This window comes from Hylobates moloch, unplaced genomic scaffold (assembly GCF_009828535.3).
Source record: "Hylobates moloch isolate HMO894 unplaced genomic scaffold, HMol_V3 SCAFFOLD_6, whole genome shotgun sequence".
NCBI classification, from domain to species: domain Eukaryota; kingdom Metazoa; phylum Chordata; class Mammalia; order Primates; family Hylobatidae; genus Hylobates; species Hylobates moloch.
In genome coordinates, this window is record NW_026652281.1 from 79,776,036 (window position 1) to 79,791,855 (window position 15,820).

The 15,820-nt window shown below is 41.9% G+C and overlaps 1 protein-coding gene and 1 non-coding gene across 2 annotated transcripts in view; one reads left to right on the top strand and one right to left on the bottom strand.

The window, feature by feature from the left end:
* Positions 1-10,104, bottom strand: part of XPO6 (exportin 6) — an 82,006-nt gene extending 71,902 nt beyond the window's left edge. Inside the window, exons 1-6 of the mRNA XM_058440370.1 lie at positions 9,992-10,104; positions 9,264-9,354; positions 5,564-5,676; positions 4,243-4,440; positions 3,949-4,008; positions 2,264-2,450 (exon numbers count right to left, since the gene is read on the bottom strand). Coding sequence (XP_058296353.1) covers positions 2,264-2,450; positions 3,949-4,008; positions 4,243-4,440; positions 5,564-5,676; positions 9,264-9,354; positions 9,992-10,042 — 700 coding nt within the window. The 5' untranslated portion in view covers positions 10,043-10,104. The remainder of the gene's footprint in view (positions 1-2,263; positions 2,451-3,948; positions 4,009-4,242; positions 4,441-5,563; positions 5,677-9,263; positions 9,355-9,991) is intronic.
* Positions 7,437-7,562, top strand: LOC116472081 (small nucleolar RNA SNORA25). The gene has a single exon (XR_004248990.1). It is a non-coding gene; the product is annotated as a small nucleolar RNA SNORA25 (small nucleolar RNA).
* Positions 10,105-15,820: the final 5,716 nt, after the last annotated feature.

Here is a 15,820-nt window from a genome sequence, read left to right on the forward strand (position 1 = left end):
TGAATGATGTGTTTAAAATGCTCTCTATAAATTCAGGTCTCTTGAACACTAAAACTTTGTATATTCTCCACAATTTTTATCTTCGTTTTCTACAAATTGGGCCTATTTCTAACACTGACTTAAATTCAGATCATGCAGTGTAGGGAGGACAGGAAATTTCTCTTCACACAGTGAAGCAGAACTGATCCTTGGTAAGCATCTCTTTCCATTTGCAGACCTTTGGCTTATCAGTCTATATTCTAAACGATTCCCATTACTTCCTCCTTTTCCTTTCTTTCTCCTCTACCTCTTTTGTCTGTATTTTCCCCTCCAGGCTGCATCCTTACTCTCTCAGCTGGAAATGACTCGTAATGCCAAATATCCCATTTGGCAATATACACCCTCCTATAAATATGAAATGCTGTGCTTCCCGGATATAAAAATCCCCTACGACGATATGGAAAATCTATCTGCAAGCTCTCCTTCCTCTCACCATTTAGGGGAAGGGGAGAAGGTCAGGCAAGAAGCCAGATGAAAAAAGAAAGCTATTCTTTACTTGAAAAAGAGCTTGATAAAATGTGTAATTTTTCCTCTCATTAGCTTTGTACCCAGAAAGCTTTTTATTAAAATAGTGTCTCCCTTTAGCATCTTCACATCTATAATTTAAGCCTGTAACACAGGTAATCTCTGCAATTTAACAGACAATAAGCTCCTACAGGTTGAAGAACAAGTTCAGGTTTCTAGCGTGAACTTCTGAAAAGGTTCCATTGTTTTTATTACACAACCCAACAGAAGAAACAGCAATTCTCTCCTATACTGCTTTCCCCTTAAGTCTCTGGCCCCAGGCACAATGTGACCACAGGTTCTGCTCAATAGACTTCAGGAATTTGAAGAACAGGTTCTAGAACCATTGGTGTTATGTGTGTGCTGGCGTATATACAGCAGGTGGGATGGAAACGGGTTGGTTTCAATTTTGATTACTTCTCCAGGAGCCTAGAAAGGGTACAACCAACACACAGCACGTAAGGCTGGGTTACCAAATCAACCCCTCTCTATCTGGTTATAGTGGTCACCACAATTATAACAAAAACTGCATAGATACCACCCAATAAACTGTCACAGAGTTTAAAAAAAACGAAACCATGCACCCCAGACTGCAAACACAACATGAGCCAAAAAAAACCCTTGAGATGATTTACTCAAAGGATCATGTGATGGTGAAATGGATTCCAGAACCAGTTTGGCATTATGTACCAATACCTGAAGAAAACGTTTACAGTTAGCCCTCCATATCCATGAGTTCTGTATCCAAGGGTTCAAACAACCACAGATAGAACATAATCAAGAAAAAGAAGAAAAAACGGCTGCATCTGTATTAAACATGTATAGTTTTTTCTTGTCATTATTTCCTAAACAATACAGTATAGCAACTATTTACAGAGCACTTACCTTCTATTAGGTATTAGAAGTAATCCAGAGATGGTCTAACCTACACAAAAGGATGTGCATAGGTTACATGCAAACTATGCCTTTTTATATCAGGGACTTCGGCATCCATGAATTGTGGTATCCAAGGGGGTCCTGGAACCAATCCCCCACAGATACAAAGGGATAACTCCACTATATTATCAGAAATGTCAGCAGTTGAGCACTGATCATTGAGCACTGATCATTCTTGACAAGGCTTATATGCCATTGTCTAGTTCACAAGAATAAATAAGAAGCAGGACATAACACAACTGGAAAGGATTTCAAAGATCACTTAGTCCAACCCTCTCATTCTACAAAGAAAGAAAGGGAAGCTTACATAAGTGGCAGGAGGTGCTAAAATCAAAGAGCACTTTAGGCTAGGGGCAGTAGCTCACGCCTATAATCCTAGCACTTTGAGAGGACACGGCAGAAAAATCACTTGAGGCCAAGAAGTCAAGACCAGCCTAGGCAACATAGTGAGACTCTATCTCTATTTATTAAAATTAAAGAAAAAGATGACTTTACACAAAGTTGGGTGCAGAACCCAAACCTGCTCCTTCTACTATATGGTGTTTCAAAGTCACGAAAGCTACATGAGGATAAAGGAGTCATTATTGAAGGGGTTGAAAGGGGGAGGTGGTGGAGAACAGTGGACAACTAGCCTTTTTAAACCTCCAGAAGCCCTTCACCTAAAAGTGCTCTCTTCCAAATCCATCTTTTGCTACAAATAATTATACTTCAAATGTAGCCAGGAAACATTCTGTTCTTCATCAAAGGGACCAATCCCAGCGGTGGAACTGTGGCTCCACCTTACCTGCTATCATCAGGCCTGTGACTCTTCGTCTCAAGGTCCCTCTCTTCTTGTCATAGGACGCACCACTAACCAACCCAGGAATAGGTTCACTTAGACTCCCAACCCTCTTGGTCTTTCCTGTCTCCAGTGGGCTTCCCTGGTGCCCACTTAAGAGAGCCTTGGAGAGGGTTACCATAACCGTCCTCAACTTGGATCGAAGGCAAGTGTATTGGACAGAACGCCAGGGAAGTGTCTCCCGCCTCGTGTCCCTCCAGTCCAGGCCTACTGGCCTACTGGCCTGCTTGCCATTCCTCAGGTCCTGTGCACTTGCTATTCTCTCTGCCCAAAATACTGTTCCCCTAGATACCCACGTGGTGCACCCCATCACCCCAACTCAGGTGTCTGTCCCCAGAAAAGCCTTCTACGAGCATCCCATCTAAACACAACCCCCGCTAAGTTTTTTTCCCCTTCCCTGGATTGAGTTTTCATCATACTTATAAATACCTCCAAGTGTGTACCTACTTATTGTTCGTTGATGGCCCCGTCCCCGCCCTGAGATCATAAATTCCAGGAAGGCAGGGACTTGGTCTTTGTTCATTACTATACCCCCTCATGTGCTTAGTGTTCAACAAATAGTTTACTTGAATAAAGGCATGAACCTCCTTTGCAGTAACAACCCAATAAATTTCTAGATAAATGAAGCACTATACAAAACAAAACTAAATAAAGAATTTTTGTGCCCCTTTGAGAGACAATCTGAGAGAAGCACTTTGGATGCTGAATTCTTTTTGAATTGCTGCATCATTAAAATGGTTTGTATGAAGAGCAGGCAGAACATTAGAAAATGATATTGTTCTGGAAAATCCTAGTCACTGAGACTATAAACAATTTTCAAAGAACTTTATTTCTATAAACTGTATATAATACCCACTTCCTGCATACCCAAGACTAGCTCAATACATGAAAATGTTTCTAACTTGATCACAGGATTCAAATGAGCAACAGCATCTCCCTCATAGCTTTTAGGTCCCAACTACTCCCTTCTGACTTCTAAATCCTGATCCCAGATCCACACTTCCTAATGTCTCATTAGTTATTACAAAGAAGGAACACACAAATTTTAAATGCATTTTCTATCAAACTGAATTCACCATCTTCTACCCAAACTCATTCCCCTTCTTTCAACCCTGGCCTGAAAAATCTATCCAAGCCAGAAAACTGGAAGTCATTCTAGATTCCTCCCTTCTCTCCCCTCTCACCTAGTGTCACTGGCCTCCTGCCCCTGTCCCCTGGGTGCCTCACCTCCACCCACCAGGTTGTCTCCTTTTGGCTCAGATCCTCTTCACCCTGCCTCTTTCCCTCTCACCTCGCCCCTCTGCAATCCAGACCCCAACTAGCCATCATTCCACCATAAACATGTAGCCATGTTTTCTCCCTCCTCAAAACTTTTCATTAGCTCCCTAGGAAAAACTACGAATTGCACAATGGAACCCCCGCAACCCTTCCTGGCCTGGCCTCTGCCCATCAATCTAGCCCCTTACTCTGCCACTTCACCATCTCACATCTCAGCCCAACAACACCAAGTCTACATGCTATGCCACCACAGCACTCTGCATATACTTCCACAATAATTACCATATTGTTGAGTAATTACTGTTTGCACAGCTATTTCCCCCACTAAATGCTGAAACTACTGAAAGCCTCACCCTTGTACCCCCAACACCTAGTACAGCACCTAACAGGCTTTCAAATACTGGCTGAACAAACTGCGCAAAAGGTTAACAAAGAGATTAGGTTTTTCTCCCCCACTTTCTCCACCGCACAAAGATACAATATGTCTTATAAATATAAAGTTAAGTGAATGCGATAATCAGTCCTACAATAACCTCACTACTGCAGTTTCAAACTGCAAATCTTAAAAGTCCTCTTCAGGACAAGGAAATAATCACTTCAACAAACAAACTATTCACAAGATAAAGTTTCCTTAGGCATATCCTTACCTGTAAAATGTTAGTAAAAAAGTCGTGGTAGAACATGGGCCAATCCTGACGTCCAATATCAACAATAACTTTGCAGAGCTTGTTCCGGATAAAGTAAGGTAAGGTTTTATGGTGAGCCAAAAGGAGTTTGGGCAGGCAGCTACGGATTTCCATCTTATCCTGAGATGGGACCCCAAGCCACATTTTATTGATCAGATTCTGAAAAACAAATATACATCTTTTAAGTTAACAACCTATACAAAAAATAACTGCTTTTCATCCCACAGGTAGCTATATCACTTCAATAAACAAGAATCCCTCTTTAAATAAAGGTTTGGGGCAATACGGCTACAAGAATAATAAAAGTATTCAAATCTTATGACACAACAGTCCCATTACTAGGAGGAACTGCCAAATAACAGAAACAAAAAGCTGTATGTGCAAAAACTTTTTTACACCACTGTCTCTAATGGCCACCAAAATATAATGACAGAAACAACTTCAATGTTCAAAAACAGGAGAATGCCTTCGTGAATAATGTCATAACCACATGTGGGGATATAAAATAAAGTGGGGAAAAGCAGAATACAAAATAGCATGGGCAATATGATTACAATTAGATTTTTTTTTTTTTTTTTTTTTTGAGATGGAGTCTCGCTCTGTCACCCAGGCTGGAGTGCAGTGGTGCAATCTTGGCTCACTGCAAGCTCCGCCTCCCGGGTTCATGCCATTCTCCTACCACAGCCTCCCGAGTAGCTGGGACTACAGGTGCCCGCCACCGCGCAGGCTAATTTTTTTTTTTTTTTGCATTTTTAGTAGAGACGGGGTTTTACCGTGTTAGCCAGGATGGTCTCCATCTCCTGACCTCACTGATCCACCCGCCTCGGCCTCCCAAACTGCTGGGATTACAGGCATGAGCCACTGCGCCCAGCCTACAATTAGATTTTTTTAAAGGGGGGCACAGAAGACAAGGATTGGAAGAGAGGTGATAAATAAAACTTTTTGTTGTTGGGGATGATGGTATTATGGTTATTTCTTCTCCTAAAATGTTTCTCTTTAATTATCTTTCCCTTATCAATGATAACAGACAGGGAATAGTTACATGTTACCACAAATGACCTACCTACTTAACCCTAAAGTCAACCATCCATCTTACCTTTCTAGTGTGGAAGATGGAAGATGCCCCAAACACCAGACAACTACATAAAGACAGTATGTGGGACGACATCCCAGAGCTGAGCTACCCTCTCCCAGCACATTACAGCTCCAGTCTAGTGCTGATGATATGGCAATACGACTACAAAATCCTTTTCAGAAGAGTATAAAATTACTGACAACTTACCTCAAAAACTGTTAAACTGTACATCATTACATAGTCATTCCTAGTGCTGGAGAGAAAGTACAGGCAGAATCTCCAGGCTCCTATTTGCTGGGCAAAGTTATTAAGAAGCTCTTCTGGAAAAGTTAAATAGCAACAAAAGAAAACTATGAAAATACATGAAATTAGACAAGACTGGGCTATCTTAATATTATTTAAACATGCCTCTCTGCATATAATGTAAATGATATCAAAACCAGCAGATTCTTCAAGATAGAATAAATCATTCAATATTTTTCTGCGTCTGAGGTGACCATGGACACTGACAATGTTTTCAGCCACCTAAAAGCCAATAACCTTGCTATGGATATTTCTCTAGGCAGAGAAACTTTCACTGCTAAAGTTCTTATTTAAGCTAATGTGTGGCTGGAATGTTCTAAGAGTACCCTTCCATCTTCTTAAAACTGCTAGCTAACTTACTTCCTCTGAATATGAGCTACATTCTAGGGCCTCACCATTCCTCTACAAATCTTCAGTGGAGCCTACATTGTTCACACACACAAAATGACGGCTAGAAAGGCAGAAAAAGAAAAGATTAAGACTAACTCTACAAAGATAGGAAAGGAAAAAAATGCAAGAGAATTCAAAATGGCTAACTCTTCATTTGGGTTGGTTTTATTTTAAAACACTGCCACCAAAAAAGTGAATCAATCTGTGGCAAGAGCAACGATGACATGTTGCGGCGAGTAGCCCTGTCCACACATTACGTTGGTTAGAAACGGTTTTCCTCCTCCTGAGGCTGCTGATGGCATCAGCCAGAACCCACAAGGCAGCAAGCATTACGGGGCTACCATCATGTTTCTGGACATGCTGTCCCTTAGTCACCTTGATCTGCTGTACTGGTCATGAAATATAATCCAAAAAGGGTAAAAGTGCAAAGGCCCACAACCTTGAGAGATTCTAGAAAGCCTTTGGAAAAGCAGAACACATAGCAGCTTCTTCTAATCCTCAAGTCATTGCTCTGCTAGTTCCCTACAACTTAAGCTAAATGCAACAAGGCAGTCTCATTAAAAAATCCGTGGAAAGGCCAGGCACAGTGGCTCACATCTGTAATCCCAGCACTTTGAGAAGCTGAGGCAGGAGGACTGCTTGAGGCCAGGAGTTGCAAGACCAGCCTGGGCAACATTGAGACCCTGTCTCTACAAAACAATGAAAAACTTAACTAGATATGGTGGCAAGTACCTGTAGTCCTAGTTACTCGGGAGGCTGAGGCAGGAGGAGACCTTGCTCTGTTGCCCAGGCTGGTCTTTAACTCCTGGCCTCAAGTGATCCTCCTGTCTCAGCCACCTGAATAGCTAGGATTTTAAGCAAGAGCCACCATGCCCAGATGGCTATTTAAAGAAAAAAACACTCAACAACTTAGGAGAGTGTCAAAATGAACATGCTTTGGTGTGCCTGAAGCTTTAGCCCAGGAGGCCGAGGTTGCAATGAGCTATGATCGTGCCACTATACCCAGCCTGAGTGATAGAGCAAAACCCTATCTCTTACAACAAAACAAACAAACAAACAAAAAAAAACGAAAAAAGGCCGGGCCCATTGGCTCATGCCCGTTAATCCCAGCACTTTGGGAGGCCAAGGTGGGTATATCACGAGGTCAAGAGATTGAGACTATCCTGGCCAACATGGTGAAACCCCGTCACTACTAAAAATACAAAAATTAGCTGGGCGTAGCGGCGAGTGCCTCTACGCCCAGCTACTCGGGAGGCTGAGGCAGGAGAATCGCTTGAACCTGGGAGGCGGAGCTTGCAGTGAGCTGAGATTGCGCCACTGCACTCCAGCCTGGCGACAGAGTGAGGCACCATTTCAAAAAAAAAAAAAATCCAAGCCTTTTAATTTTAGATCATTTCAAAGAGGGCTCGTGGGGCTATGAAACCATGAGCTCTTAATGCTATGACCAAAGACTGAAGTTCTCTATAGGATGCCATAGCGCTCAGTGGTGCTGTTTTCCTGAGGAGATATAAGAAAAGGGGGAACCATTTTTTGTAGAAACGGAGTCTTGCTGTGTTACCCAGACTGGTCTCAAACCCCTGGGCTCAAGTGATCCACCCACCGTGACCTCCCAAAGTGCTGAGATTATAGGCATGAGCCACCATGCTCAGTCAAAAAAATTATTTTAATAAAAATAAAAGTTAATTACAAACCCATAAAAGGAAGCTAACAGCCTGCCCTAATAATTAAGCAAAGGTTTCTGTGAATCCCCAAAGTGAAGTCAAACCAGACTGGAACTGAGGAACTCTGGGATCTGTTTTAGACTCTGAGTCTGACCCCAAGTGAGTCATTGCTCCCCCTTGATGCTTCTGTTTCCTCCACTCTACAATGACCACACGGTCTCGAGGTCCCTGCTAACAGCTCTATCAATTTCTAGAGCACTGGTAATTTACCTTTGATGGAGGGTGGGTGGAGCCCTCTGAAGAAAAGGCTTCCTTCCTTTCTCTGACCAAACTAGGAAAAGCCTACAGTTTATTCCAAGACCATAGAAAAGAAGCAATAAGTGGTCCAAGCCCACACACTCAAATAAAGCTACCATGACTAGGTACAAAGAGAACTGAACTAAGACAAGCCTACCGTATAGAAACAAACCCCTGGATTCCCCTCAGCCTGCACTCAAATTTGGTATCTGGAGCATTTGGCTACTTAAATCTCTTTTAAGATCAGATTAGAATATGAACATGTTCAGAAGGTTCTACGTTTAATTCATGAAATAGCAGGTGAGCAATATTTGATTTACAAACCAAAAATTAAAAGAATCAAAAGCATTTCAATTATAATCTAAAACAAGACTTCAAAGAATACAGTAGAGTGTCAGAATATCAAAGACTAATGGCCAGGCACGGTGGCTCACACCTGTAATCCCAGCACTTTGGGAGGCCGAGGTAGGCAGATCTCTTTGAGGTCAGTTCAAGACCCATCTGGCTAATATGGTGAAACTCCGTCTCTACTAAAAATACAAAAAATTAGCCGGGGGTGGTGGTGGGCACCTGTAATCCCAGCAACTCGGGAGGCTGAGGCAGGAAAATCGCTTGAACCCAGGAGGCGGAGGTTGCAGTGAGCCGAGATCACCCCATGAACTCCAGCCTGGGCAACAGAGTGAGACGCCGTCTCAAAAAAAAAAAAATTGAGACAGGATCTTACATTGCCCAGGCAGTGGGAAGCCCCCAAAAGTTATACCAGTTTTGGGATTTCTGGACACTATTAGGTTCAGATCAGACCTCTGCACAGCACAACATGTTCATTTTGACACTTTCCTGAGTTGTTACTGTTTCTCTTTAAATAACCATCCAGGTGCAGTGGCTCCCGCTTATAATCCCAGCTATTCAGGAGGCTGAGATGGGAGGATCACTTGAGGCCAGGAGTTCAAGACCAGCCTGGGCAACATAGTGAGACCCTGTCCCACCCCACCCTAGAACTCCCCCACCAAAAAGTCGCAGGCTTCTTATATAAAAGTTCAACAACAACATTGCTGAAATTAAGACCCACAGTGATGGATTTTCTTTCCTTTGGTCAAGTGGAGGGGTTTCCCCAGCCACCAGAACCAGAGCAAAAAGAGCAAGAATTCAAGTGGAAAGCACGCAGACTTGACCAGTCACGGCTACGAACAACTCCTTCCTCCCTACCAGGGCCTCCTCATTATAAATTCCTCTTCACAAGTCAATGCTCCACTTACCTATCTCACGTTTTCTTTCATTGGTCGTACAATCGTGAAAAAATTCTGTCATCAGACTTTCCAATGCCCTGAGAGAGGCTTCTTCAGATGCCTAACAAAGGAATTTGAAAAAAAATCAATAAGCTGCATCTTCAGTTCCACTGTTCCTCAGTTCCTTCTAGGTCACATTCAACAGCAAGAGCAATTTACTTCCTCAAAATCTTGGTTCAACATTCTTCAAATGCATGGTATACACCAGAAAAAACTGAAGGGAATTTCCCAGCTGGCTCGAAACTCAACGTTGTTGTTGTATCCTCTATAAATTCATGCTACTGTGCAGCTGATTTTCAATTATGTATGCTAAGGAAATGGGAAATTCAAAATTCAACTCTGGAATAATGGTTGAAAGCAAATTAGCCCCTGGCCCTTCCTGAATGGGCAGAGCAGGGAGATTCAAGAAGGCCAGAACTCCTCATAGACTATCCATCCCTGATACATTTCCCCCATGTCTGAATAATTTGCCATATTTTGATTCACAGCAATTATATCAAACAGTTTCATGGATTCTCAGGGGTTTTTGGGGGTAACCAGGGAGAGTTTTTTTTTTTTTTTTAAGAGACAGGGTCTCTGTTTGCCCAGGCTGGAGTATAGTGGTGCAATCATAGCTCACTGCAGCCTTGAATTCCTGGGGTCAAGCGATCCCGTCCCAGCCACCCAAAGCAATGGGACTACAAGTGTGAGTCACTCACTGCAACTGGCCATGGATTCTTGGAGGTTTCTGAAGACATTCCAGGAGTCATACAGTCAATTCTCAATCTCACGTGAGCAGCCAACAGAGATTAAAGTGCAGCTGAGAGCCAAGCTAAACAGGGATTCAAAATTAGCTCCTGTAAACCACAGGCCCACAGTGAGAGCCAGACTCTCAGCAGAACTGCTCAGGTTGGAAATGAGGAGAGGGAGCTCAAGGTCCCCAGTGCTCATCCCTTCCCTTTGGAGTTCATATGGAGCCCCAAAACCCACTTCCTTTATTCTTACTCAAGTAGGAGTCGCAGGAATGACCTTGAGTTAACACTCTTTCACACAACCTGCCTGCAAAAAGGTAACCATTCCCAAACCAGTTTTGAGTCATCACTGGTATAATTCTACCCTAGACATAATCAAGAGCCAGCAGCAGTTCTGATTATTTAATTATCTCTTAGCTTCTTTCTTCCTACCTATCTCCCTTCCCCACATCCTCTCCATCACCCATGGACTGAGACCTGACTATAAAAACTGCATTTTAAAACAAGCCCACACTCAAATGTGTCACATGTCAAACTGTAGTATACCAGAGGCCTCCGTCGGGTGATTGACTTTGTGAAGACTGAGGAACTTTTCATCTCTGTGGAAAAACCAGCACTTCTCAGTACCAATTACAGAGGCTGAATCAGACTTGATTCACAAGCGTGTGCACACCAACCAACACACGCAAGTGCACTACACAGAACACAAGGGCGACATTCTTCCCACACTGAGGTCACAGAATGATGGCTCTGCAATGACACCTGAACTGCGACACACTGAATGATGAATTATTGTACAATACTTTGAGCACTTGTGAGTGAGAGGGACTTTCTTCCCTGAACTTTATATTTAGGATAAAGATTAGCCTAGCCCCCTACTCCTCTTTCAAACTTCCATAACGGTTTAACAAAAACATATCCTTGGCTTGCAAGCCAAGCTGTTTTATTAAAAACTATCTATTTTTTCAAACCCAAAAATAAACTGAAAAGTGAAGCTAAAATAAGACTGCAATCTTCTAAAATGTTTCAAGTGTTTGTGTTGATCAAAACAGCCTCACTGTTCTCACTGACTTTATAAATAAATGCTATAAATGCAAACCTCTAAAATGAGTGTAAATAATAAAAGAACGCCGTAGTCTGTTTCATAAATCGAGTCTGGTATGCCATTTCATTTGAAAAAAGGATTTGCTATTTAAAATAAAAAGGCTGTGGGAAGATGCAGAAGAATCAAGAAAAATAGCACATGTTAAAATAAATCAATAGTTCGGCCGGGCGCGGTGGCTCACGCTTGTAATCCCAGCACTTTGGGAGGCCGAGGCGGGCGGATCACGAGGTCAGGAGATCGAGACCACAGTGAAACCCCGTCTCTACTAAAAATACAAAAAAATTAGCCGGGCGTAGTGGCGGGCGCCTGTAGTCCCAGCTACTCGGAGAGGCTGAGGCAGGAGAATGGCGTGAACCCGGGAGGCGGAGCTTGCAGTGAGCCGAGAGCGCGCCACTGCACTTCAGCCTGGGCGACACAGCGAGACTCCGTCTCAAAAAAAAAATAAATAAATAAATAAATAAATCAATAGTTCTTCTGGAGCCAAAATGTGTTCCTGGAAACTAAGGACACATCTGCAAATTATAACTCTCCATAACTTCTTCTTGTGTTGAATCATTTTAAAGTAGATCCTGGAGCAAACTTGAGCTTATCACATCCAGGCAATCAACCACCAACATTTATTTAGTACTAGATTCTTGAGGAAGAGATCTGAGAAATAAATGATTACTAGCAAGTTCCTGATAATCTCCAGAAAGAATCCAACTCTGCCTCCATTCCTAGTCCCATCTACCCTTTACTCTCTGCCCCAACCCAATAAGTTACGGTTCCTGCAGAAAGTGGAAGGACAAAAGTACTCCTAAGAATCCCAGATGGGCTGGCCCAAAGGTACTGAGTTATCTCAGTGGACTGTTTGCAGTCAGTTACAGATGCAACTCCTTGTTCTACTCTTTCCCCCGTCCTCACTACTACACTTCACTAGTCTTCAAAAAAAAAAAAACAACCCAGATGCATTCTCCCATTAAATGACGGCTATATGAAAAAGGAAGCTCCAAAACCTAATCAGGGCATTACCAGGTGTTTCTCAACAAGAAGAAATAAGTGTTGTTTGCATTTTTAATCATTTCTATATCTGTAACAATAATACCTGCCTCACAGGGTGATATGAGATCCAATCAGGCGATCCATGTAAAACTGCTACATAAACCGTAAGGTATTATCTAATCTGTAGTTATGGCTGATCTCATTTTTATTTGGTCTTAGATACCAAATGAAAACAGACCAAAGCAAAACAACAAAAGTGGTCAGGCCTACTTTGAAACTAGAGACTCATGCCCTCAGGTTTAAGGGCTTTGTCCCAATCATATCTAGTGGGGCTTTTCAGACTAGATTTCAAAATGAAGCTATATAAATGTATAAGCGGTAAAAATCAGGAGGCCAAGAATTTGCCAACATCACACAATCAGAACAGAGGTAGAAAAGACATAGAAGGCACATTCAAGGATACTGGTTCAAGGATAATGGAGAATTCCCTGGCTCCTGTTTGGCAACAAAGCCACCGGAACCTTGGCCAGCTGTTTCAAGCAAGTGGTGAAGCCAGAAAGTAGATTGGGGTGAGTTAAGGAATTAACTGCAAGTGAGGAAGAGGTAATACTCCAAGCAGATTACACTTTCAAGTAATGAAAGGGACAAAGAACATAAAACAAAATCCAAGTGCCACTGTGTGGTAGGGAGACAAGGCTTCCATTCCCAAAGGCTATTCAAAAACTTTATCTCCTGCACTGCATTAATTTATGAAGAACAAGAAAATTTATCTGACTGCCTCCTACCTTGTGCTTGGGATTTAAGCCTCAGACAGATCTTGACAAACTAAGGAAAGGTAAGATTAGTTTAAAACTAAGTGAGACACATTCACACACAAAAATTCCAGTTGGATTGTAGACACAGAGTATCTTCACGATCTAGGGGTAGGGAAAAATTTCTTAAACAGAACACATAAACCACTAACCATAAAGGAAAAGACTGATAAGTTGAAATGTTTATCAGATGGCACAATGGAGAGAGTGTAAAAGAAAGCCACAAAATAGGAGCTATCTGCAATATGGAAACAGGGAACTCATATCGGAGCATAAAATAACTTCAACAAATCAGTAAAAAAAAAAAAAAAAAAAAAAAAAGACAAAGGACTTCAATTTTTTTGGACAGGCAAATAATTACTTATAAAAGAGGGTATTCAAAAAGCCTATAAATCAGTGTTCAGCCTCATTAGTTATCAGGAAAATACAAATTTAAAATAAGATAGTGCTACACATCTACCAGAATGGCTAAAATTTAAAAGACTGACAATAATAAGTGTTGATGAGGAGGCTGAGCAACCAGCACATGCATATATTGCTGGTGGGAGTATACACTGGTACAACCACTCTAGAAAACTGACAGCTAAATATATGCATAGCTTATGACCCTGCAATTCTAATCCTTGATATATACCCAACAGAAATTTTTACATGTATACCAAACGAAAATATACACAAATGTTCACAGCACTATTATACACAATACCCAAAAAGTCAAAAGAACCCAAATATCCATCACCACTGGAATGGATGAATAGTGATTTCTTGATAGAGGAGAATATTATAAGACAACAGGAATTAATATTGCTACATGCAACAACACAGATTAATCTCACAAACACAATGTAGAGTGAAAGAAACCAAAACACAACCTTTCATTATTCACTTTATATTAATCTTAACAAAAAAAACAACAAAAAAAAAAGCCAGGCATAGTGGCACGCACCTATAATTCCAGCTACTTGGGAGGCTGAGGCAAGAGGATCACTCAAGCCCAGGAGTTCAAGGCTGCAGTGAGGTATGATTGCACCAATGCACTCTAGCCTGGGCAACAGAGCAAGACCTTGTCTCTTAAAAAATAATAATAATAATAATTTAAATAAGTAAAACTTATCTATGGTGTTATATTCAGACTAGTGGTTACCTTGGAGGAGGAGGGATTCTGGTAATAGTCTATTTCTTTATCTGAGTGTTAGTTACACAAAGATGATCAACTTTACAATTTATCTGCTTCTATGTAAATATATACTGCAATTTTAAACACTTAATGTTTTAAAATCCTCATTTCTAAAGTCCAGGTTGGTGTTATCAGACTCTTTAGAAACTGTATTTTAGCTCTATCAGCACAACTATGGCTCTGGGGACTGGCAATAAGCCTGCAGGCAACAGCGTGAGCATGAGGCTCCTGATTTCTAGGAACCATCTCGTCTTCAGAGCTGCCAGGGTGGCAGCACAAGGTATTACAACCCCATAAGCCTATGCTTCCCCAAGAGTTACTTGGCTCACCTCAATAGCAAATGGCACATACACTTAAAATCTTTGGGCAGGATGACGAATTAAGCTTGGCTCAGAATATACTCTTGGAGAGCTCTGCATAGATCTAAAACAAACCCAAGTTTTCTGTTCCAGAAACAGTTAAAATCTGCAAAGGTGATAAGCTTGCAACTGTGCCTGCCCTGACTTTATCTGCTCCTTTTACTTTGCTTCTCATGGGACAGCAGTTCAGAGATCTATGCCATTGACTCATTTATTAAGGGACTACTAAGTCCACCAAGACCCATAATCACCTAAAAAATTAAAACTTGGAAGAAGCAGAAGGGTGACATAATTTGAGATTGCCTTTGCTTCTTCCCCATATTCTCCATCCACAGCAAACACCATCAGGTCTGCGGATTGTTGCTTCTCACTCTTTCGCAGGTTTGTACCTTCTCCAGTATTTCTACGGAGCCCTAATCATCTCCTGCCTACATTACTGTAATTGCTTTTACCTGGTTACCAGGTTTTCCAATTCCAATCCAACCAGCACTTTACCGCCAGATAAATTCTCCTAAATATAGATTTTTCTGCCCCAATTATTTTTTTTTTTTTTTTTTTTTTTTTTTGCTAAAGACATAGTCTCACTCTGTTGCCAGGCTAGAGTGCAGTGGCATGATCATAGTTCACTGAGGCCTCAAACTCCTGGGCTCAAGCAATCCTCCTGCCTCAGCTTCGAGTAGCTGAGACTACAGGACATGCCACCACACCTGGCTGATTTTTATTTTCATTTTTATAGAGACTGGGTCTTGCTCTGTTGCCAAGGTTGGTGTTGAACGCCTGACTTCAAGTGACCCTCCCACCTTGGCCTCCCAAAATGCTGGGATTACAGGTGGGAGCCTCTGCATTCAGTCTAATTTTTCCTTTTTTTGTTTTTTTTTTTTAGAGACAGAGTGTTGCTGTATCACCCCAGGCTGGAGTGCAGTAGAACAATCACAGCTCACTGCAGCCTCAAACCCCTGGGCTCAGGCGATCCTCCCCACCTCAGCCTCCTGAAAAGCTGAGACTATAGGCACATGCCATCACACTCAACTAATTTTCTGCTCCAATTATTCTAAGCCTAGCTTTAATTCTGGAGTGACTAAGCAACTCAGCTATTTGTTGGACAAATGAGAATTCAATACTAAGTAACTGATATTGCTTAAATTAAGCCCCTGGGATACAATGATGAGTAAGACGGTCCCTAACTTCAAAGAACTGAAGGTGGCCTAGCAGTTACATCCTGTAGTCCTATGCCATATAAACAGCCTCAGAAGACCAAAGAGAGAACTAACTCTATCTGAAGGAAAGAAAGCTTCACAGGGGTGATTTGGGTTTTGAAGGGCAAAGAAGTTTACTAGGAGGATAAGAAGGAAAGCATGCCTG